General features: G+C 37.9%; 2 protein-coding genes across 5 annotated transcripts in view; both read right to left on the bottom strand.

The window, feature by feature from the left end:
• The window catches only part of CLCN4 (chloride voltage-gated channel 4), a 40,813-nt gene extending 37,058 nt beyond the window's left edge, over positions 1-3,755 (bottom strand). The window contains exon 1 of the mRNA XM_005425167.2: positions 3,671-3,755. The gene's annotated coding sequence lies outside the window, so the exon portion shown is untranslated. The remainder of the gene's footprint in view (positions 1-3,670) is intronic.
• A 3,271-nt stretch (positions 3,756-7,026) lies between these two features.
• WWC3 (WWC family member 3) overlaps positions 7,027-25,483 on the bottom strand; it is a 61,997-nt gene continuing 43,540 nt past the window's right edge. The window contains exons 11-23 of one of the 4 annotated variants that reach the window (XM_031060412.1): positions 24,767-24,887; positions 23,930-24,004; positions 22,839-22,925; positions 20,354-20,546; positions 16,583-16,750; positions 15,816-15,967; positions 14,977-15,136; positions 13,678-13,842; positions 12,470-12,562; positions 11,402-11,436; positions 11,209-11,320; positions 10,332-10,459; positions 7,027-9,514 (exon numbers count right to left, since the gene is read on the bottom strand). In XM_031060412.1, coding sequence (XP_030916272.1) covers positions 9,448-9,514; positions 10,332-10,459; positions 11,209-11,320; positions 11,402-11,436; positions 12,470-12,562; positions 13,678-13,842; positions 14,977-15,136; positions 15,816-15,967; positions 16,583-16,750; positions 20,354-20,546; positions 22,839-22,925; positions 23,930-24,004; positions 24,767-24,887 — 1,556 coding nt within the window. In that variant the 3' untranslated portion in view covers positions 7,027-9,447. Of the gene's footprint in view, positions 9,515-10,331; positions 10,460-11,208; positions 11,437-12,469; positions 12,563-13,677; positions 13,843-14,976; positions 15,137-15,815; positions 15,968-16,582; positions 16,751-20,353; positions 20,547-22,838; positions 22,926-23,929; positions 24,005-24,766; positions 24,888-25,483 lie in introns of all 4 variants that reach the window. The other 3 variants (XM_031060411.1, XM_031060410.1, XM_005425168.3) reach the window with 3 other exon arrangements.

Here is a 25,483-nt window from a genome sequence, read left to right on the forward strand (position 1 = left end):
ATAAAAAAACATTAAACTCACATCTCTGTTTCCAGTGAGTCTTAAAGGTCCCTCCAATAAATTTACTTGTTACTGCAGATATTGAGGCTGTGGAAAAAGCAGGAGGGAAGCATCACTGCCTCTGAAATATTCACCTGCAGTTTTGAAATTGAGCTGAAACACCTCTATTAAAGGATGCTGCTCTGCTAACAGACCAGAAGTTTGGGCAGATGAACCTCATGAACTGTATCAACCCCACACCCCCTTACTTCTCAAAGAAAACAAGATTTGATGAGGTAAAACACTGGAAGCCTTCAACTTCTGGGTAAGAAACTACATTTCAGGAGACAGGACACCCTGGAAACCAGCCCTAACAGTATAGGAGCCTGTATGGTTTCTATTCTTGGTTTCCCTCAAGTCCTCTTCTTCACAAAAAAGAGGGAGAATTTCCTTTCTGAGCCCATGGCTTTTACTGCCACAGAGCTTTAATCCACCTCTGAAGAGTCAGGGGTGCTACAGGGTTTTCCTCCTCATGTCAGACACAGCTGAGCTTTGCAGCACCAGTGCTGCTCTTTGCCTCTTCGTTCAGAAAATTTTAGGATTAAGGGGGAAAACCAGGTTTGGAACTGCAAAAAGAAAAAGTGAATGTGTTCAGAGAGAGCAGAGTTGCACTCAGAAGGGAGGAGCCCTGGTACACAGTTACTCCTAAATAGCTCTTTCCTGAAACGGGATGTTCAATGGCATTCAATGCATCTCTCACTGAAAACCTTTCTGAGCCTTCAGCTTGAAATAAAACTCATAAACCCACATTGGGAAAGCCATTAATCTGTTCTAGCATGTCACTTCTTGTGATTTGAGCAGAGGCTGTGATCCATTTTCACACAGGAGGGTGATGTTTTCCTGCTCACAGGGCACTGGCTTTCACTGCTGCCTTTGATGCCAATGGGCTGCACAGCTACAGACAAATTATTTCATCCCCTGAGAGGGAGTTCTGCAAGGTGGGGAGACCCTTTCCTTGGGGTGATGCTTAAGAGCAAAATGTTAAAAGTGCTTTAGGAACAGCAGCCTAATGTAACCCTGCCAGAGTCTCTCTTTTGACATTAATAATCATGTGTGAAGTTTTAGTTCTGCCAGGCTAGAGATGAAGAAAGCTGAAAAAAAACCAACATGTGGTGTGTATGTATGCACACACAAAAAATGAATTAAGACACTTTCTCTACAACCTCTCACTAAGAGGGAAAATTAACACACACACCCCACACCCCTGTTGGGTACCCTGCAAGCTGCAGCGTGGTGGCAAAAGCAGCCAGGGAAAGGACTGGGACCTCTGGGCACCACATCCCTTTTGAGGGTTGAGCACCATGCTGAGCCAGGAGCTGTTCAGGCCTGAGAGAGGCTGAACATGACACAACACCAACCTCCAACACAGGCAAGGTGCCTCTGGACTGTGGAGGAGCCTGGGCCTGGGAGCATCCCCTTTTCCCCTGCTATAGCACCTGGCTACAGTCACAGTCCTGCTCACTTTGCCCTCCAGGACAGCGAACAGCAGCTTCATGATGGAGCAGATTCCAGCCCCAGGAGGTTACAGCTCTCCAGAGGAGCCTGTTTGTTCAGGCAGATAGGAAGTTCTCTAACCCAGGGTCAACACTTCCCATCTCCTCCTCCTCTGGTCCCTGTTTAAAAGTTTCCAGCCACTGCCTCTGAAAAGGTACAAGGTGTGTAAGAGAGGCCCCTATGGGTACAGGGCTGAGCACTCTTGCAGCCATGTGCTGGAGCCCTGGCATGGCATCCCAGTGCTGCCAGGGAGAGCCCCTTCCAGCTGGGGATGACCCCAGGATCCCCCTTTTATGCTAAGTAACTCTTAGGGCACTTAAATCCTTCATTTCCAGGGCCTGCAGCATACACATCAGGCTGGTGCCCTGTCTTCCTGCACAGAAAATGTCTGACTCCAACTGAGGGACCAGGATAAGCCCTGCCTGGCACACATTTCCACAGGGCACTTCCATAGGATCCAGAGGAGGGGGGAAGCCCTCACACCTGTAGAACCCAAGCATGGCAACCCTGCTGCACTCCTTGCATGGGCAAAGAGCCCAGTCCCTGCGATCCTGGCGGGCAAGAGCTTGGCTCACAGCCTGTGCTGGGGAGAACTGAGCCAGCCCTGACTCCAGAGGGAACCACGGAGAAGAAACCCAGCATTGGCACTGGCAGGATGCAATTTCCCCCCTGCCCCTGTGACCTCATGCAGCAACAGGTTTGTATTTCTATCACCTTAGAGGCTCAGTCTTGAAAAGACAGGAGAGGTTCTGTTGGAGAAAAATAAAATTGAAATTTATTTTTCTTTTCAGTTTGGAACAACCATTGTATTTTTGTATTTCAATAACTCATTATCTACTTATCCCCCTCACCACACCTTATTTTCTGATCCTGACACAACTGCATACCTGATCACTGGAACCCAGAATTCAGCCCTCCCTAGGATGTACAATCTGCTTCAGCACAGGAGATCCAAAATATCCCCCTTAATGTATGGGTGAGCACACAGAGATTCTAGGCATGCCAAATTTTCACATTTTTCCAATAGTGGGAACAAATTATTTGAACAAAGAACAGGATTTGGAAGAATAAAAAAAAACTTCCTGTAGACCAGGAGTAAAAAGTCACCTGACTCTGCCTGATGAAGCTGCAGCTTAGTCATCCTCGGTTCTCTGGCAAAGGCACAGAATTACTTATCACAATTGTTTAAAAAATATATCATTTCCTTTTCTGACTAGTATTAGCTCAAAATTAGTTTCTCATACTGTAACATTTGTATTAGAATAAAATTTTTTAAAAATTAAGAATTTTAAAACACTAAAATATATTTTAAAAGCTATACAGAAAAAAGCCCCACAGGAGCGTCACCATTTTTTTTTCCTTTACAGATATATATTCATGTATTGGTACAGAGCACGTAATTAAACATCCACACCGGGAAAACAGACTCTGGACTTTGCTTCCACAAATATTAAGTCCAAAAGCACAATTTGCCTGGGATTTTTCAGCCTTTTGGTGATCGGCATTTTGCAAGGGAACAAAAAATCCACCTGTCGTCTCCTACGCTCTTTTTGGAAAAGGATTTTTCACATTTATATAGGGCAAGGAAAAACTGACCTTTTACTACAGCAAATTATGCAGGAAACCTGTCTAGGTGCTTTGAAACCACATCAGCAAAAATTAACAATAAAGGAAAAGCCTCTTTCCCCAAATACACCTCTTAACCCCTCAAGCAAGTTAATCCTCATTGCTTTATAAGCTTAGACACAACAGCAACTTCCTTTAAGCATCCAGGGAAAAAAAAGGCAGGGGATGCAAGCAAAACACTACTGCTCCTCTTTTAGCACGACTGAATGGTGATGGCTGCTCACGTAAAAACAGAATTCCGCAGACACCCGAAGGAGCCATCGGGAAGTACAGGGAACAAAGGGCCTCCTTTAGTTTTAAAGCTCCATCTGGCAGCATTTCTACGGGGGATGCCAGCCGGGAGATCAGCACAGAGCCAGCAGGCAGCCTCTGCACCTGCAAACCCTCGGCTTGCAGAGGAAATGTGCCGCTTCATTTTCCAGCAGAAACCCGCCCGACGGAGCTGGGGCTCTACGTCTGCAGTACAAGAGCAACTGGCAAATTATTTTTTCCGAAGAATTATGTTGCTTACCTGCAATACAACATCATTTAGGCCAATCCCAATGATTTTAATAGCATCCTTCCTTGGGTGGTATGGCTGCAGCAGCAGTGATGTCATGGGGAGGAAGCAGTAACAATCATGTGACTGCATCCTCCGTCTATAGGATATGGGATCGGGCACACGCAGCAGCTGCAATCCTGCGGGATTAGACCACAAGCCTCTTTACCCTGCCCTGCCTGCTCCTCACCACTGGAACACTCCCTAACCTGAGCTAATCAGTCCTTCTGTGCGTTTTTTATGCAACAGCACAACATTCAGGTTTTTCACGAGGTAAAAGCATAGGAAGTATGCTGTGTGCGTGCCAGCAAGTATTCCTGGTGACTCGGCAGGCCAGGTTGCTGCTCTGTGAAATATGTACTCACAGCAGCTTGGAAACGAGACAAACTGCAAATTCACCATCCTTTGTGTTTTTCTGGCACTGCATTTCAAGCTTATCCAAATGGACTTCCCTCCATCTTCTGTGTCAAATTCATGCTTTGCAAGCCTCCCTCAAAGGTTTCATCTTGTTACCTTCACTTCTTAATTCTCCCATCCCCCCATCCATCCATCCATCCATCCATCCATCCATCCATACATCCATCCATCCATCCATCCATCCATCCATCCACTTCTGCCTTTTCTTCAGTGCAACTGTCACTGCTTGAAAGATCTTCTCCTATATGCCAGGCTACTTTTCCTTTCCAAAACATCTGCTTAAGCTTTCCCAAATACTGAAAACCTAGAACTTCCTAAAATACTTTTTTGAAAAGGCAATTAGCCTTTCACATTTTGGTTAACTGTGTATACATCTCAACTGTAATATTGGGGGTTTTGGTTTTGGGGTTTTTTGGTTGTTGTTGTTGGTTTTGGGGGGTTTTGTGTTTTTTGAGGGGCAAGGGGAGTGTTTTAGAATTTTATCATACTCAGCAATTTATTTGATTTCTACAAGAAGGTAAGAATTGCCAAAGTTTTGACTGTACAGATTTTGTACAAGCCACTAGAGTTGTATTCTGCAAGGCAGAGATTTTAACTGTTCTTTCTGAAGACCCTGTACATGTTTGTACATGTGCAGGTGTTCTATTTCATGACATTCCCCTTACTGCTTACCTTTCCATATCTGAATTTTGTGCAGACTGGTTTTACCCCTACAGGTAACCAAGCAGGGGGTTTGTATTTCCAAGCAGGGGGTTTGTATTTCCAAGCAGATCCAATAGCTGAGTAGAAGGAGGATTTGCACAAGCACCCATGAAAATACTCAGAGGTGACTGAAGGGACATAAGTGACTTCCACTCACTACAAAGTCAAAGGAATTCAGTTGTGGGAGACCTTTTTGTCCCAGTGTGCTTGAGCAGTAACTTATGGATGTGCCAGGTATTTCTGATAGGAACTCCCCATCCAAAGCCACACACTGGATTTTACTGAGAAATTTGAACACTTAGCTTGTTTCACCTGAGGTTCCCACACCTTTCTGGAGCAAGAATCATGCCTTTAGAGAAGAGGTTTGATTCTGCCCTTCACACACAGCACTGCAGATCATAATCCTCTAGCACTCATAGATCAGTAACAGCCCCAGGCCTTCATAACCATGTCAGTGCAATGTGGAAAAGTTACACAAGTGCCAGCTTCCTGCCAGCATCTATTCTTTGTGTCTATTAAAATCAGTATTAATAGGTCAATTGAATTTGTGAGGGAAGCTAAACACTGAGCACTTGATTTATTTGCTTGATAATACAACTGTAATTTCCTTCAATCAGTTTATGAGAGGAAAATATGGAAAACAGGAAGCAGGAAGTAGCATTTACTTGGTGAAATATCTACACCTGGGAACTTCCATGCCAAAAACACACACTTGAACACAAACACTTTGCCCTAGACAAAGAATAGTAACTTTGTGTGCTTAAAAAGTGAGAGTGTTAGGGTCTCAATCCTACATTTTTTTCCTGGACAGACTTTCCTAAATTAATTTCCTGGTTTTATCTTGTCTATTACCAGCTGACCTCATTAAATCTCCTACTGCAAGTACATTTTTAGTTGGATGGTCAAACTGCAGACAAACTAAAGGGACAGAATACCTGATTCTCTATTGAAAATACAATAGATATCTATGCTCAAATCTTAGAGATTTTCAGAAATTATAAGGAACCAGAACCAGCTCCTAAGAAGCTCTGAAATCCAAGAACATGGAGATTTTTCAAGTGCAAGCAAATGATTTAACTGACATTTACAGATTCCAAAACCAAATCAACTTTAGTCCTTGGTATTTTCTTCCAATGCTACTCAATCGAGTGATCTCAGAGAAAAAAATATATTCTTCACACGATGTTTTAGACAAGGCTATTCTTGCTTTTGTTAGCCTGCAGTTTCTCAAGTCTCTCTGCAAATGCTTCTTCCTCTCAAAGATGTACAACACTATAGTCACAAAGGGTCAGAACAAGCTGTGATGGGCCCTCTCCTCCAAAAAGCAAAAGACAGAGTTCATCTAACTCATTAAAAAAATATTATTTTCATACTGCACTTACCTTTAAGTCCTGCAAAGTGCTTAAAAGAACTGCAGCAAGAAATACAAATAATATTTCATTGTTACAAGAGAGAGCCCAGCCCCACGTACCCATTACAGCTTCTGCCACTGCTCCTGGCGGCAGCGAGGCAGGGACGGTTGCCGTTCCAAATGCCTATTTCGAGCAGACTGTTTAAAAATAACCTAAACTCTGTCATACCCTTGATGCCTTGCAAATACTGCAGAGATAGGAGTCACATGTCCTTGCTATGATTTTGCCTGTGCTCCTGCAGCTCAAGGTTGCAGAGGGAAACTGAGAAATGGCTGTTCTGTAATTATGCAGATTTAATGTTTCCTTTGTGAAAGCAGCAGTAAGTGCCAGCCTAAAAAACAAGTCAACCAGTATTCTTCTGAGTGGTTTCCACCTTGGATTAGTCATAAGCAAGATATTAATTAAGAACTAATAATGTCAATTTGCTTTCCATACTAATTTAGAAAGTGCAAATGTTTGTTATGAAAAAAGGCAGTTCAATGTGTTTTAAGTGGAGTTACCCAAGAATTCTGGGAATATTCAACTACAAACTTCTGATACAGCTGTCAACTTATCGTGAGTGATAAGCACATGGAAGAATATATCTGCTCTTCCTTACACTCTGTATCTCTTTCAGATCTTAAGTATAACCCCTCTGGATCTTCAGTATCCCAGATTTTCTCTCTTACCTTTATTTGAAAACTCATTACATTAACCTAAATTACAGTGTTATTCAAAATACTATTTTTTTCATTAAATCATCAGGAATGTGGCAAATATAAAAGATTCGAGAAATATCTTTGACATACAAGAAAACCCTTTTTCTGTTTATGGCAAATTATTTTATTTTATAGAAGAAATACTTTCAAATAATACAAAAATGACACAATCATACAGAACTGTGACAAAAACAAGAGAGATGAATACTGAATATGATAACTCATTACCACATCAAGACAGAACTCATTATAGCAGTCAGAATCACAGACCCACAAGACACACTGACAACATGTCACAGCAGTCACAATTTAAAATCCCCCTGCCAGAGAAACCACCGGACACTGCCCCTCGGTTATAGTCACAGAACAATTTAGGGTGGAAACAAGGTCCCTCCCCCACTCCCTGCTCAAAGCAGGCCTAATGTGACCAGGATGCTCTGGGCTATATCCAGTTAAGTCCTCATCCATACTATGGTCAGAGTGCTCCACCTCTCTGCACAATCCCTTCCAGTACCTGACCAGCCTCACAGGAACATGGTGTTTTCTGTTCTTAATACACAGCAAGCACTTCTGGTGTCACTGCGTGGTAACTTTGGATAGACACTACTGTGTGACAGCCTCCCCTGGAAATGAGAAACAAAATTCTGACTAACTGGTTTTTTAAAGTAATGAGCACTGAAAAGCTTGCTGGCCCTAGACTTTTACCCAAACACTACAAATTTCTCACATGATTTGGTTTTTATCTGCATAGTTTCTGAATAAGTCTAGTTGTGCCCAAGGAACCCAATATCATCCACCAAAACTTACAGGTGAATAGCACAATAAATGCTCAATATACTTCAATTCCATATAAATTGCTATATGATTGTAACACTTAATGCCTGTAATAGGCCATATTAGGAAACAGGAAATACTACCTTAAATGTTTGTGTTTATTAACATTTATGCTTACAATCTTTTTTCCCCTGTTACTTTGCCTCAGTGTGGATAAGTAAAAGTAATTCAATTTCTCTTCCAACTTTTCCTGACTTTTGAAAAGTTAACAGAGTCTAAGTTTTTGAAATTCACAAAGAAAACTTACTTACAGAATATTTTAAAATATTCTGATAGGTCTGTTTGTTTTTTGGCCCTTGTTCTGATTTCCTGACATAGAAAACTCTGGAACCAATTTGAACTTTAATTAAGAGACAACAGGATCTTCCTTCGGGGATATTTCAGTAATTTGCAAAGTCAGTCTTGTGTTGGGCACCTCTCTTTGCAGGTAATGTATAATTAGGAAAATATGAGAAACTCTATTATAGTAGCTTAGTAAAGAAGTATTTTTACATACTTGCAGGATGCAAGGACACAAAACTGGCATTCTCGGGAATTTAGGGTGACAGTCTTTCATTAAAATGGATGGTTACAAATAAAACTATTTCTTACCAGATTTTAGCTGGTCCAGCTAGCAATCAAGTGAGCTGTACCTTCCAGAATTATACACCTTCCTCCTGGAAAGTGTCACTGTTCAACAGAACTTGCTTGCGGTAACCACAAAGCACATCCTTTAGGATGAACATGTGTTGAACACCCTTACTTAAAGCAGCTGCTTTCTGAAATCAGAACATATGTGCTTTCCTGAATCAGATGAGAATCTGTAGAACTGTAGAAATTACTGTAATAGTCCATTAGCAGGCTTTCCACACAGCTAGCTCAAACTGCTCCTTAAATTCCCTTTTCATTAAACAGCAAAACAAAGACCTGTCACCCTTTTCCTTCCCCCGTTTAAACTGAGGATCTAGTTAAGAATATAAAGATACTTTAGACACAACAGAAATGAAAACAATCTATTAGTGCACAGTAAGAACATGCAAATGAATTCTGCAACGTTTAGCATCACTTCTAATTAGTGTTAAACACATTGCAGGTGATAATATTTTGCTATAACACAGACAGTGCTAAAGAATACAATGTACATAATAAGCTACAGATAATAAAGCTGAAAAAGTGACAATTTTAGAACATAGTATTTTCATTTCAGGTATCAGAAACAAAACCAGCTCAATGGTTCCATTCTACTGTATGACAAATACTGAGGAACAAAATTTCAGTCTTAAAATACATCTTAAAGTAGGTATTTTCCTTCAAGGAAAAAAGGCACTATAAATAAATTACACTACAGTGAATTTGCCTGAACTCACTTTGTTTCTGTCTTCCAGCCTTTAAGTCAAATAAAACAGCATAAAAACTGTACACGCTCTTAACAGGATAGTCGATCTTTTTATAAAATAAGTTGTCTTCAGAGATGTCAGTTTCACAACAAGGAAAAACCAAGCCTTGTTGCAGTCGCTATTATAAAATATATATGTATATATATTTATATATATGTTTTTGTTTATGTTTAATTTTTTTAACTTTTTTTATTTTTTACAAAACGTGTATATTAGCTTTTGCACATTTTTTTTAAAGAAACTTGTCTAATCTAAGAACTTCATTCATTAAAATAAAAGCGATAAATACTTCATGTTTACAATGCAACATGTCATACATCATCAGCTGGCAGAGGAGGTATGTTAATCCTTGGTCTTGTAAAAAAAGCTATCTTCTCTCTGTGATCAAAACAAGAGAATAAAGAATTAAATAAAATTATGCCTATGTTCCCCCTTCTCCCCACTAGAACATGGTTTCTTTACTCTGGTTAATGGTTAGTATTTGTTATTTATGTACTGAACTGGCCTTTTATTTGAGTACAACGAACTTCCAAAAACTACTAAACCTCACTATATACTTCTGGCAACATCCCATTGAAGACAATTACTATTTTTGAAAACCTGAGTGGAAGTTTTATACAACTCACTGAACTTCAGTCATAGTTAATTGTAGAAAGGTTTCACAGGACAAGTTCTGCAATGCAAAGTTCACCCTTCTGTGTTTTGCAAATAATGTCTACAAAAAAGAATGGGGAAAAGAGATGGCAACTCTGGAAACAGAGTCCAAAGAAAAGGCTTATTGAAAGAAAATTCCCGTATTACTGAGTAATTTTTAGGGAGAGTGTGTTACTAGCAATTTATATGTAATGCATTAAACAGATTATTTATGTCCACAGGCTTGTATTGGAGAACTGGACTTCACAGCAACTAGGCTAAGATGGAAGAATCACCTAAGCTATGCCTGTATTTGAAGCTTTTTTTTTAATGTCATGTATACTAGAATTGTAACACTGCAATTTTATCTTAGCTTTGGCTCTTTTGCAGAACAAAGCATTCAGAAAGAACTCAGTCCAAATCCAGATACAATTTAAAATTACTGGTTTATTACTTCTGATTAAAATCAAAAGAGACACAAAATTTAAGCTAAATGTTTCAGAAAGCTTTAACCAGAGTAATGAACTGTTGCTATGCTATTTCAGTATGCATTACCACTTACCTAAAAGTCTGCACCTGAATAGGTTCTTTCTGATTTTGCCCACGCAACTGGTATATTTCTTTTGATGCTTTCTTTAGCATCTTTTCAGCTGCTTGCTCTTGGTGATGTTCAAATTTGGTCTGTCTGGTCTGAAAACAAGAACATAATGCTTAAAAAGGCCATGTGAATAAATAAAACACAAGAATATTCACAGTAAAAGAATGGATTTTTTCCCCACCCACCACAGTGAAACCACACTACTTACACTGTCTGAAATAGCTGATCATCTAAGAACTATAAATGCAAAAGACTGAGTCATTTCATTTATTAATGCTCTTCAGAAAGACATGTAATAAATTAACAAAATTTACTGCACATCAGTCTGTCAAACAAGATCTACTATAAATTTAGGATCAGCTTTTGTCTCTGATAATCCAATGTCAATTTTGTCTGTTGAGCAGTTTTGCCACTTTTTCTACAACTTCTTTCTCCAAGAACAGGAAAAAATATTACAAACTTAGGGAACATTCCAAATACTAGTAAAAGAATAAGTATCAAATCAGCAAAATTTCTTTTAAATACCAGAAGAAAGAAAACGATTAATGTTCCAATAACAAATACCTAAACAAAAACAAATAAACAACAAATAAACAAAAATCTAAAACAAAACATGCCACTGGCATACAATGCCATTCTCCAAAAATTGTCCTCAAATAAATACACAGTTTGGTAATAATCAACATAATAATTTTTATTGTGCTAAACTTCAAGAATATAAAAGAAACATTCACTGTTTGAGATTCTGTACAAACAGCTCTTTAGACATCTTACCAAAATGAAGACATTTTGAAATAAGAAGTTTCTGAGCAAACGGAGTGCTTGTGTCATATTACCATACCTGCCTTTCTGCTTCCTTCAGCAAGTTTCGGAATCTCTCATCCCGAAGGACCCAGTGGGGTAAATCTGTCTGCCCTCGGAGCTGGGCGTCTTCCAGGCGCTGTCTCAACTCCCTTAGAACACAGATCTCCTCATTCAGCTGTCTCTGTCGAGTTCTGGATGCCTGGAGATCCAGCTCCAGGTCTAAGGATGTCCTTGCCATAAGTTCAGCCAAAGATGATCTGCAGGACTGTTGAGTTATTAGGATTCAAACAAAATGCACAATATATTACTGTCAACATAGTTTACTGGTCTGTCTTTAGCTCTATAGACCATACACATATTTGCTGTACTTACTTCACACACAAAGTCTTTCCCACATGAACTTTTGGAGATTATTTACATCCCCCAGAAAAGGCCAGATAATGTATCGAAGAAAACACCTACAGCTAAATTTTTCAATTAATACTTTCTACTACTTCCTTTTACGGTTTCCTTTCTACTTACAAATATTTACCTAATGAAGTTTATGGACTAAAATTCCATGTTATGATGATAATAAAAGAGATGCAATAGGAAAAACTCAATGACATCAGAAAAATACTGTTCTGAGCAAGACTTCTCTTAAAGAGCTTCATTCAATATTGATTTTAAGATACATTCTGAATCAAAACGGGACGCATGGCTGTCTACCTGCCTACACCAGCAAGGCAATAACTTCTGCTGACCAGACTATATTTTATGTCATTTATATACACATTAATGCCTCATCTCCTCTTCTCTGCCCACTTGTTTGACAGCAGGAGGGGTGGCATGGGGGCAAAAGGAGAGCTTAACCTATTCATTCCTGAATATTTGGGTCTCAAATACTACTATTTGTTAGGCTGTATGGGAGGGGAGATGCATGTCTTAATGTCACATTCACACACACATCTTTGAACCTGCACCCTGCACCATAAACTAGATTTGAAAGATTTTGAAAGAAACTTTACATATAAATCAATATAAATTCAGTCCCCATTAAACTAATTTTCATCTGCCATTCTTTTTTCCCCTTCTTTAAAATTGGTCACGACTTTATTTAACTTTTTAATGTCTACCTTTTAGCTTAGAAAGTCCAAAACAAACCCAAAACATGCACCTTGCCCCAATTACATTGCAGAAGTTTTGCACATTTCCTAAAAGGAACAGAATGTACCTGCAGACAGCTAAAGCTCTCAAGTATAAAAGTAGCATTTTTGTAGCAACTGCATGAAAGCTGAAGCTCATTTTCCTGGCCATACCTGCTTATACCGCAGAGTCCGCCTCTCCAAGGTGTTCCGCACAAAAGGAGACTTCCTTGGCAGGGTTGAACTGTCACTGTCACTGCGATACAGCTGATTAGAAAAGATATTGAAAATAAAGGTTGCTCAATCATCTTCATTAAGAAATGTAGGTTGTTTTTTTAGGTTTTTTTTGCCTTTGAGATTTCTTTTTTAAAATACACTGAAACTATCTCATTTTAAGCAATCAGGGTTTTTTAAAGTTATTTATAAACATTTATATATAATAATTCTCATATGGTAGTTACAATAATTCAAGAAAACTTACAAACTATCAATGTTTTACAGGTAAGTTTGTATTCTACTAAATATCCAAGACAATCTAACCTAAAAAAAAGAGCGAGGGAGGACTCAAAAGCATTATTTCATCCTAAAACATGTACTGTCATGGGGTACAAACAATACAGTCTCCCACTTTCTCCCCACATCTGATTTTAAGTAAGTGCAGGTTAAGTGAGCACAGAATTTAAAAATAATTTCCTGAATTTTCAAACTCAAGCTCTCAGAAGCTTTTGAAAAAGTACAATCAAAGCTATGATGATATTGCAAAGCCAATAGCCATGTATTGATCTGCCATACCATGAGCCAACTGCTTAGAAGTCTTCTGCCACTGAACACAGCAAACAATAAATGTGACCTTGAAAATTGCTGCGCTGGTCCTCAATTACTTGCACCAGTGCACCCAGGAATCCCATGTCCCACAGTAAAAGGCATCTTATGACTGATATTCATGACAGCAATCAGAGTCATAAGAATATTTATGCAACGGCCCTAAGATTAAGCATTCAGCGCCCCTTTTTCAAACTTTTATGTATGTGAAAATTAAACACAGCTTCTAAGCTAACTGCTTATACACCTCATTAGATAACGTAAAATCAACCACCCACGCCTAACATCTAAGGTTGCCAGGGAAAAGAGCTCAATACCTAATTTATAATACATTCTTAAATTTCAAATTAAATCCATCCAGGTAAAAACTCTTAAAAAGAGTCAGGGAAACTCTTCCCCACTGCATTGTTTAAGTTCAATAAAAGATTATTCATTAGTATTAAAAAGTAATATATGTTTCTTACAAATGCAATGAAATCTTATAGTGAAATTATCAAAAATGTACAATATGCTTGTGTGTGGAGAACCCTTCCCCCTCCTCCTTCTCAAGCTTTACTCACTCTGCAAACATACTGACTCCGTGCTCCAGGCGAAAAGGTCTGGGAGCGAACAATTGTGCTACTGCGAACAAAAGCAGAACCCCGTGGCCTGCGGCTGGTTCTCTCTTTTGGAAGAATAGCAACTTCTTCAGGAAACAGATCCTCAGTGTTAGTTTCCTTATCCACCTAAAATTTCAACAAAGGACATTTTTTTATTTCTTCCTTATTTTCTCTCTCCTAGCAAAGACAATCAGACTTTTCAACAATATCAAAAGTAAACAATTTGCCCTGCTAGCTAGACTCAAATTTTAACGAGCACTGAGAGGATGTATCACCTCACTTTTGTAAAAGTTTTAAAATTGGGTCATCCAAAATTGTGAGATTACCTTTCAGAAGCCTTTGCTGGAGCAGTAACAATTAAGAGATGCAGTTATATCACAGCTGCAGAGCACAAGGACTGCATTCAGGACTGGCAATTGGGCATTACCCAAACTACCACCTGATCTCCAGCCTCAACAGAAGAAAACTGTGTCACCTTTCAGTAAGCACAGTGACTCTAAAGCACCACTTAAAACTAGAGGAACTTAAATGAAGACAAGGAAGAAAAAAGGAACTGAAAGACTGTTCACACAATTATAGAAGAACACTAAAATATTCAGAAAGACAGAAAACACAGGCTACTCTAGCAAAGCTTTCAAACTTTCAGAAAACTCACTCCTCCATAAGAGGTGTGATCTTTGCTAAAGGCAACACACACAGCTTATGTTCCTCCACTTCAATGGAAGTCTGCTGATTTCAACTTGTGAAGGATTATTTCCAGTGTCTCTATCTTGACTACAAAAGATTTTAAATACATCAGTTTCAGCACAATTATTTCATGTTATTATAAAACTGAAATAGCAATACAAGTCCTAAAATTTCTTTCTCTACAATTCCTTTAAAAACTCTTATAGAAATAAGAGCACTGGAATTTGATCATTATCTTTTCTGTTAAAATTTCAGGCAAATTCAGAAATTGATACCAGTGTCAATTTATAGATTAGATAAAGGCCATAGTAAAAATAGTTTGGCTTTTGATATAAAAACCAAATTCTGTTGAGAAGTAAGTAGTAATAAAACAAATCCCAGCTCTAAAGAGTGAACTTCTACCAACTCAACAGCCATACCACTGTCACAAAGTCACCACTCATATGGAGTTGCCAATGTCATTGCTGACTCTTTCCTCTCCTGCCCAACTCAGACTCCAACTCCAGGCACAGCAGCAGCTCACTGTGCCAGGCAGGGTGGCAGTTTTCATGCTGCAGTGTCTTCTCTCCTTACCTTCAGTGGTGGAGGCTGCATTTTTCCAGAGCCGTACTGGCCTGCTGGAGCTGCAAACATGTGTCCAGCTAATGGATCCCCACAGAATGGCTCTGGATAAGGAGGACTAGTCTGGGTACAATTACTGCATCCACTGTCAACAGACTCTGCTTGCCAGCTCCTAAAGTTAGAACATCATAATAATTTTGCAGGTGCTAAAAAATATCATGCAATTATGCATTACATTTATGTATTAAATTATCTAAGCCAGTTTATAATTTTAGAGTATTATTTCTCTTACAAAAATACAGTATTTTCAACAGGAGAACATAGCACACTTGCATTTCTACAAATGCAAATAAGCAAATACATTTCAGAGAAAAAAATTCACCTTCCCTAGTTTTCTTAAGGCATGTGTTCTGGTCTTTATAACGGTACTAAGAAAGCAATAACAAAAAGAACAAGAAAAGTCATGTAACAAAGCAGAAGTATCAATAGAAATGAAATTGCAACCCTAGCCCTAACAATGTCTCACGTCACCACTAAATTTTATTTATTTTTCTTAATACAGGGCTGTTACAAACTCATTACAGTTGCCTCCCTAGCAAAGTTTATGTTTGATATAATGTTTCCCCACTCCCCAAATTCTCTAAATTCAACCAGCTATTCAAATAAGGTTTCCTCCTGCTTGCAGATAATGACATAATAGAATTTTATACTTGTAGCACTAATAGGGAGCAAATCTCAGAATAAAAACCTACTGTTTTTCCTGCTTTATTTCAGATTATACCCATAGTGTAAATATCTTTGAGGAAGTATTAGTTATTATCTGTTTGATGAGGTATTTAAACCATTTTTACCTTTCTGATATGGCTTCTGCCTGATCTTCTTTTCTTTCCATCTCCAAGATTTCCTCCTCTGTGTACTCCAGTTTCACTCTCTCTTCTGCCAGCTCTCTCTCAACTGCTTCCAGCTGGGCAGTGGTCCTAGCTAACAGGGCTGTCACTGCATCCTGAAAGGTAAATTAGACTTTAATTAAATCTGTTTGAATAAATCAATGTATTTAATGTGTATTATTCAAAGAAAAAATAAAAACAAAGACATCATAAGTTCCTTAAAAAACAAAATAAAAACCAAACCACAACCAAAAAAATCTGTCTTGAATCTTAACGATCAAAAGTATGTGTGTTCAACTTGTCACAGAAATGGGGCAGATTTTACTTGACTGTGGAGCATCATCCATAAGTTAGGTCAAAAGAGACCTCTGCAGGTCACCTGCCCAAAGCAAGCAAGGCATCATAGTCAGGCTGTCCAGAGCCCAGTCAAGGGCTGAAAACATCTTCAAGGATGAAAATTGCACAACTTTTCTTGACAACCTCTTCCAGTGCAGTGGCAGAATTTTTTAATGTGTTTTAGCTGGACTGGAAACATGCACACAGGGTACTATTTCAAGCATCTGCCCAGACATGATCTGGTTTTCAATCAGTCTTCTAAAATCTAGCTCTTGCCCCAGGAGTTAAATTAAGTTATTAGTTCCTGTGATAACTCAAAAACCTGTACCCAAGGTAAGATCACAATCACTCTGCTGGTCAAACAAAGTAAACAAATCACTCTTTTAGAGCCATACTGTTTTAACTGTAGTTACATTTCCAGAAGACTGAGGAATACTATCTTCACATTGGTTTTTGGTCTTTGCTCTCTGGGGCTCTGAACCAGTGAAGATCTGAACAGGGTACCAGTGAAGCTGCATCTCACCAGAACTCTCTGCATCAGTCAGGTTTATCTGAGCAATGCCCTGTAAAAAAACAAAAAGCATTGACCACAATAAGATATATATACTCTGCAGGATAGACACCTTCTCACTTAAAGAGTATTTTACTTACAGTGTACAACTCCCACTTCACCAAATACTACTGTCTCTTAAAAAGAGACAGTTTCGTTCTGCTGTGTTATGATGTTTAAGATTCTGAATTTCTTGCCTCTTTACTGCCAGGAAGAATGAGAGTAGATGGTAATTTTTTCTAAGCTGAGAAATAAAATTTGTATGACTGACGTAGATATATCTGACATCTGATAGCTATTAATATTTTATTTTTAAAACCCTCCCAACTATGTATCTGATTTTTATATTTGCTTAAATTGATATCACTTTAATAATATTACTTTAATTTCACATGCCCTCAGAGGCATCTTTCAAATGGAAATAAAAACATCGTGAAAACCAATTTTTTCCCCTATTTATGACATAAGGTAGTCAAATGGGCTATAAAGCCATTTTTCTACTTTCCAGGCCATCCTTGCATCTCCCAGACTCAGGTAAAAATAGTTTTAATGGAGACTTCTCACTAAAAGTATTTCAAACTTTGAAGTAGCCCAACTCCATCAGAGAGAGCTCATGTAAGAAATTTCTCAGTGGTGTTTGTCTAATTGAAAAACAGCTGTGAACAAATCCATGCTGCCTATTTTATTTATTTGGTTTTTTCAATCAGTTCACTAGCTGGACCTACCAATTATATTAGTCAACCTTTAAGTACTGTTTTTTGTTTCCCTGGCTATCTCAGCAGCAATAGCAAAAGCTGTTTCCATACTTGAGCCACATGCTAAAAATGTCTTCTTTTGTATCACTGGAAAAGTCCTGTAAAAATGGCTTTCATCTCTCACAAATCAAGTAATTGTATACAATGATTCTAACAACAAAGGCAGTAGGAAATGTAGACAGAATGTGCATTCAACTTTAGGCAGGTAAAGAAACAGTTAAGTAGAAAACAATAATAAAAAAAATAAATCATTGCATTGTTTTTCCAAGACAAATGTTCCCTGGGGCTCTGTTTAAACAGGTGCATAGAGGACAATAGCCCAACAAAATAATGTGACATGGGGATACAGCATGTTTTTGAGAAAGTCATTTAATGTCAGTATATCACAGGCTACAGAGATGCCTTTTCTTTTTTCTGTATAACATAGATGTCTTCTAATTGTCTACTCACTCTGATGCAGTGGAAGATACAAATGTGCATCAAATACTCACACTTTTGCATCAGACTTGGAAAATGTTTAAGATACACTGAGTTTAGTTTAGGAGGTAGAGAGTAAAACTGTTTTCCTGCCAGCAATATTGGAAGAAGCACAGGCTAACTCTTAAGACACCTGACACTGCCTATACACTGCATTTATTAGGCAGCTAAGCAAGTCTGCCAAAGAAGTTGCCTCTACGAAGGGAGTCAGTAATTCCTGACTGATTCAACGCTGGGGAGTAGAAAATCACCATCAAACTCAATTAAGAATTATCAGTACTGAAAGGACTAATTAATATTTCATGTCCATCTCAAGATTTGGAGCTTGCTCAAAAGGATGAAGAAACCAAGATGGGTCTGCTAGAGGTGCATCACATGCCTGTTCTGATGAATTTGTTAATGACTTGGATGGCAGAACAGTAAAAGTATTTATGAATATCTCTGTGATGTCTGACATCAGACATTTTCTTTATGAGAAAACAATCAGGATTTTAAAATAATGCTAAAAAATGGGACAGATGTTCCAAAATTAAAACAAAAAGTGCAAAAAAATAGTTACACTTAAGAAGAAACCAAATAAATTAAGACACAGGGAATAACTGGTCGGGCTGTAGAAGATGAGAAACTGGGAGTGAAGCAGCAATGCTGGCTGATTGCAAGAAAGACATTCATAGTTCTTTTATCTTTGAACATGAACTATATATGCTAATCATGGAAAATAACAATTCCCTTATCTCAACACTGACAAGGTCACCAGGGAAGAAATAAGCCAATTCAAGACAGAAAAAGATTTTTCAGCCATGGAAGGCATAAGAGTAAAAGGTTCAGGAAATGCAAAGACCATCCCCACAAGTGTAATATATTTATTTCTTTATAATAGAACTATTTCCCAGAATTTTTTTATTAATTTTTTCCCTGTTAGGTACAAGTATTTATATAAATTAGGATAAACTCCACTCTGGCTTTTGCACTTAGGAAAATATTAAACTGGCATAACCTCATTGAAAAGAAAGCAGTCATTAAGAATTTGAGAAATATATGCATTATTAAATAGATGGGAAAAACCATAATCTCAGTGGAAAGCATCTTGAAAGACAGAGGCCTTGTTGACAGGCACCATCACAGCAATTCCAAAGAGAGGCAGGAGGTAGCAAATGATGTCTCCATGTAAGAAAATGCTCATTCTCAAATTACAGCTGAAGAAAACAATCATCATAATGTTTAAATATTTCAGTGCACTTATCTGAAGAAACTGGCATTGTTTCTCTATTTTTGAGTAGTATTGTTAAATTACTTTAAACTATATTACCAATTACTGTTGACAAAGATATTTCTGACATAATCAATTGAAGACCATGAAAGAGAAAAAATCCCTACCAAGATAACCTGAAGACCTATTTTTTTGGCAACTCAATAACAGCAGTTAGAATAAAAGCACCTTAAACTTAGATGCACTTGTTTCAACAGAAAGAGACCTTACATTTCAATAGCTAATTAGTTTTCCAGAGGAACAGGATATACCAGTGTAAAGCATTTTACACCAATATATCCAGCCTGTCCTTGAGATGCTTTCTCTTTAAATATATTGTAGACCAAACTTCCTACTGCAGACAAGACCTCGGGTCTGTTTCTATCAACATTAGACCCCTGTTTATATGAGATGCTACTTAGATTTAAAGGTGGATTAACAAACACACGTTCTTGACCAGATTTGCTCAAATAAACACCTCTTATCCACAGCCCAGCATGACAGTGAGATGCCTATACATCTTAACTTCTTTGATAGGCTTAAAAGTTTTTTTCACTAACCCTTTCAAACCCCCCACTGCAAAGGCATCCCACTCACTTCAAAATAGCCAGGACATCAGCCCCAAGGCAGATTTAGTTATGCATATTTGTATGTGACAACAGCGAAATGAAGCTAACATTAGTTAGTACATGATACCTCAATCAGTTTAAAGTAAAAGGCTGAAGTAACAGAACTGTTCCAGGGCCACTATTATCCTGCAACAAAGTTAAGACTGATGTAATAGCAGTCCTCTTCACCCAATGTTATATAATAACAAGGTGTCTGCATTTGTTATTTTTTTTTAGTAGGAACCTGTCTGAATAGTACAGATTCCCCACACAGGATTATAGTATCCTGCAGAAACCTAAGTCTTGAGGAAACTGTAGTCTAAAAACTGTCAGATGAAGTATTTTTTAAAATCCCACCTTTATTTACAGAGCTACACTTACATCTGTGAACAAACGGACACATTAACATGTAACTCTATCACAACTTCTTATGGAAAAATTAGGTTCTCTTTTCAATTTAAAAAATAATTCCTCAGGTAACTTTAGTTTCTCATATCATATGGCTTTTAAGAAACAGAACCACTTACCAATAGTTCTTCTTGTTGCTGATGATCAACTGAACAGATATACAGCTGCAGTGATTTTAATTTCAAAGCACTTGAGTGCATGGGGATTTGGAACACTTCATTAAATATTAACGGAGTTTGGAATTCCAAAGCTCTCGAGCAGTAAGTGGTTGGTGTGCCTGACTCAAGCGGTGGCAAATAAACTCTCACATGACTGGGAACAGCAAAATAGACAAATAGCACAATTCAGACAAAGAAAGCCATTTTGCATTTCTCAAAATCAAGCTAAGCAAAAACATCAGTGGAACTTTTACATTAAGAATCTGCCTTGAGATCTCCTCATCACCAGAATTTACTTTGCATTCTAACACAGAAGATCTGCAAACCTGATCTCAAAATGCTGTATTTTTTAACAGAAACTTTTTTTTTTAACTTGGTACTTAAGTAGAGGCACCAAGTGGCACTTGAGTTGCCCTGAGGTATCCAAGGCATCTAAAAGGAGCTAGCAATTATAACAGGATCTATGGGACAGCTACACAGAGCCTCCCTCTGAGCAGCAGCAGCTGGAGGCCAGGTTCTGTGCCATGCTATTTCAAATGGAAACACATGCCTATATTTAGGCAATTGAATTGTCTCATCAGTGTCACCAATCCATTTCTTTTTTCCACCCACTAAGCAATCCATTCCCCTCCTTAAGAAATTCAGATTCAGGCAAAATGAAATATCAAATATGTGGTACCATATCATTTAAGACTCCAAGCCAAAAACAAAATCAACAACCATTTTCATCTGACAGCATAAGCAGCAGAGCTACTTGGAGAATTGTTTCCATGTTCTCCCTGTCCTGACTGCTTTCCAAGCCCCTGCAATATCTTATTCCTTTCCTCGTGCCAGCAAAGAGTTTCATGCAACTGTGTTGTGACCTAGATTAGAAAATTTATCTGGGTTAAAAACCTAACCTAGCTAATAACCCACAAAGTCTTCAGGATTAAAAAAACCCACTCTAGCTCAGGTTCACTGAAGTTGACTACAAGGCTGCAGGAACTCCTCTGCCACCACCAAAGAGGGGCTGACACTGGCAGGCAAATAAATGGTTAGAGGATAACTGGAAGAGCTCCTTATAGTGTAACTGCAGCATGCTGGACTGTGGAGCATCAGGTAAACAAATTCTTGTCCTGTAAAAAGGAGAGATCCAGCTCCTTTGCTCCGTGGCTACTGTAGGTAAACTTCGCCCCAGGTGCCACAGCACCTGATTCAATCAATGTACAGTTGCACAGAGGAGTTTATTAAACTCAATAAAAGCTTCTTCTGCATTTTGGTAATATAAACTTACTTTTTGACTAGACTAATCAATTCACCCTGCAGCAATGCAATTTCTTGATTACAGCAAAGGTAAGGTTGAGAAGGATGAAGAACAGAACTGCATTTTGAGTCATTTAGATGCCTGGTTGCCTTGATGATAAAGTCCAACAAACCCTCTGGACTAACTTTTTTCTTTCGTGACTCTACTACCTTCTTCAGATGATGCTTATTTCTTCTTCTGATGACAAGGCATCATGGCTGAGCAATACACAATATTCACATTTTTCCCTATCACGTGCCCTTTAACTCACACCGAAACAGAGCAGAAATCCAACTCTAATGTACTTACTGACATGAAAAATTTCCACTGCAGTTTTGCAGAGTTAGCATGGTGAAGTTCTCAACAAACAACAATTCATTCAGGGAGATGTATTTCAATTTAACACCTCCCACCAAATGACTTATTTTACAATAAAACAATGTTATCGTACCTCCATTATCCTGCTTTCAAACAACCTCTCCCAGGGATAAAGATCAACAATTTTTACATGTTGAATTTCTTTAAAATATGCTAAGATGCATATCTCTAGATAAAAGTGTTTTATGACAACATTGATTATTTAAGAAACATTTATTAGAATAAACTCAGCTATGTTCTATATGTGATACAAAATTTGAAAAAGTAGCACAAGCTGTCAGAGGTTAAAAAACTCAATCTTTTGTACTGATTCTCAGCTAGTACTTGTGTTATCAGAAGTCTTTTATGGATACTCAAGGAGAGCTGTACAGGCCACAAAAGCCTGCAGATCCTTTGCTGTTGTTAGCATGTTTTCTGGTGTGGTTTTCTTTCTTAAAGATAAAAGGCAAGGTAGATCTCTTACTGATTAATACAGATGTTGCCACAGGTATTGAGAAAAATAGACTAAGCATACTCTGGAATATCACAGATATTTTTGAACAAACTTTCCTCTGCATAATAAACATGAAAGAACACAGAGACTACACTTGTTACTTGAATATTGTGACATTAGTTGTATAAAAGGGATATTTTGTGACCAGAACATTAATCCTTTCCTAATGGAAATTAAAACATACCATCTTCTCCAGAAATGGCTTAATTTTGAATGAAGCCAAATAAATCTATGGTATTTATAACTGCAACGTAAAACAAACAATGATGACTCTGGGTGAAGTTTAAGCTTACATTTTGCAGTTTTCTTTAACAACTAGACTAGTAAAGTTCTTCAGCTGTAATACATGGACTAGCAGACATTCGCTTCCACTGTCATGCCTGGAAAATAAATTTTCTGTGTTAGTCACCAATCATTGATAATTTGCTTAAGAAATAAAGATGAAGACTAAAGAGATTTAAGGAATGTAAAAGGATATTTTATTAAACAAATTTCTTGCACAAATCACTTTCAATCAAGAGCATTAATTACAGTAACAAAGTTAATAGAACTAAGTGAATTAAATATTACTAGCTTTAAATTAACAATGGCCTTCATATGCCTCTTGAAAGCAAACATGTTTTAACAAATACAGTCTTTACTTTAAACAGTTACACCATTTGCATTTGTGTGTGTGCATGTGTAACAACATATCAGTTACATTAGACAAATCCATCTGCATTATTTTCATGGGCTATTGAAAACAAATTTTAAAATTCTACTCTTTCACATCAGTACAAATTTTGAAATGCCACTAACAAACCTGGTCGATTTTTAAAACTTCTAATCTTAAGAATTAGTTTCCAAGGGGCAGAAAGGATTCTGGAGGGCTAAGATATGATATCCTGTCTTGTATGACAATAGTCTGCCCTTCTCCAGGCTACTCCCACTACCAACAAGAGCATGCCATAGGCACAGGATTTCAAAGATGTATTGTACAGCTGGGACTGTGCTGTATTTGTGTCTTTTCACCTGTGATTCTCCTAAGGTAATACTCCTTTAGCTGGCATAAAAAGATCTTGCTTACAGAGACATATCCCTATACCCAAACCCACATTAACAGCCCAGACAATGAAAATAAATGCTACTGAAAGAAGTAATGAATGCCCTTTTATCAGTCAGCATTGCAAGGACACTGAATGAATTTTGGTTAAGTCATATTCCCAACACAAAATGGCACGTGACTGACTAATCTGTATACCCACTGAACTTTGGCTGCCAGTTGAGAAACTTCTTAAAAACTCCCACCATGATTAAGTTTATTTAAAAGCTAAAAATCATAAGCAGGAAAAGTAGTGAGCAATTCCTGTAGAGTTGACAGGGAGAAAGAGGAGTAATTACTCACAGAAATCCAACATGTATTTGTGGTTCTTCATTACTGGCAGCATCACCATAAACAGGCTCTTCCAGATCTTCATTCCTGCAGGAACAGAAAGTACTGTAAACTACACAGTGACCTAAGCTGCTAAATGATGAACTAGCATTTATTCTGTGATTTGTGGATATAAGCAATTATTTAGCAATACAGGAGGGACTGGTAATGTAGAAGGAATTGAGACATCTATATAAAAACACACAGTAGTAGTAATTCACAATTGTAAAAAATGAGGTTTTAGAATTAGTCTTTCAAAATATTTAGGTTATTTTAGTATTTATTTTTTCTTCCATTTCTCTTTAGCATCCTCCAAACCTTATCTTCTTCCTAGTTACTGCTTCCTGTGTTAAAACAGTTGTATTAAGTAACATGTCTTTCTACATCCCTCAATCACTCGGTCAATCTATGTGTTTTTTGGCTTTTGACAGTTCATATATTTCTTCCTTGAAGTTATACTTTTATCACAGGATACTCAGAATTGTAAGTCACACTCTGTATAATTTTATTTTGTTACAGATGGTTGAAATAAAATTACTGATTTATGACTAACAGGATGAGAAAACTATCTTTCAAGGGAGATACGATGTTAAAATGTCAGAGAGAAAAAAGCAAAAGGGACTTGGCACTTGAAGATGACAGTGGACTGCTTGTAAAAAGCTTCCTTCCTTTAAAACATGCCATCTAGTAGTTTTATGTTACTAACAAGTAGCAATTTTGAAAGCCTACACATAAATTCACAACTAATTCTTTTGGGCCATGTGGCAGAACAGGAATATTTCCAGCTTACTATGCATTTATACACCTGACCTTTTGCTTAAAGCTTCAAACACGCCACTGTCACTAGCCAGTGAATGATCTGAGAGACATGCTGAAACTCGCCTGGCTCTCCTCTCCGATCTTCTGCCGCTGTCTCCGCGCAGAGTTACAGCTGCCATGGAGAAAAAAGGGACAGCAACATCAGCTCAAGGCAACTTCTTCAAAATTAAACAAGAAACATCTATTGTATCAAAGCTAGCAGCAAAACAGCACAAATGCAGTTCACTGTTTTTTCTTCTAACTTTAAGTTAAAAGCCTAGAATAGGATTGACCGGAGATTTTCTGCAGGAGTATTAAGGAAGGAAGTTTGTGGCTAATTGCTCTGTGACAAGACTAAGTATAAACCAATTGTATTGTTACTAAATGTTTTTCTGGTAGAGTAATTCCTTCCTAAAGGAAGACTTACATTAATTCACATACGTACACATGATAGCCTAAGCTTTTCAGATTTACCTACTGAATATACAATAGGTTGAAAACAAACACAGAGACTAATTCTTTTTTAAAGTTATCTGATAATACAATGTGAGGTTTTGTTCTCATTTGTTTCCTAATACAAAGTCTCAAAGTATACTGTTTATACCATCACATAATAGCAGCTTTTATTTACAGTCTGAGAGGCATTATCAAAAAGAACCAGTGTTTTCCAGCTCACTCAGACCACTGGTTTTTTTTCAAATTCTTGGTGAATTACTTTGAAAACTGACT

The sequence above is a fragment of the Geospiza fortis genome, unplaced genomic scaffold, assembly GCF_000277835.1.
Source record: "Geospiza fortis unplaced genomic scaffold, GeoFor_1.0 scaffold50, whole genome shotgun sequence".
In the NCBI taxonomy this organism is placed as follows: Eukaryota; Metazoa; Chordata; class Aves; order Passeriformes; family Thraupidae; genus Geospiza; species Geospiza fortis.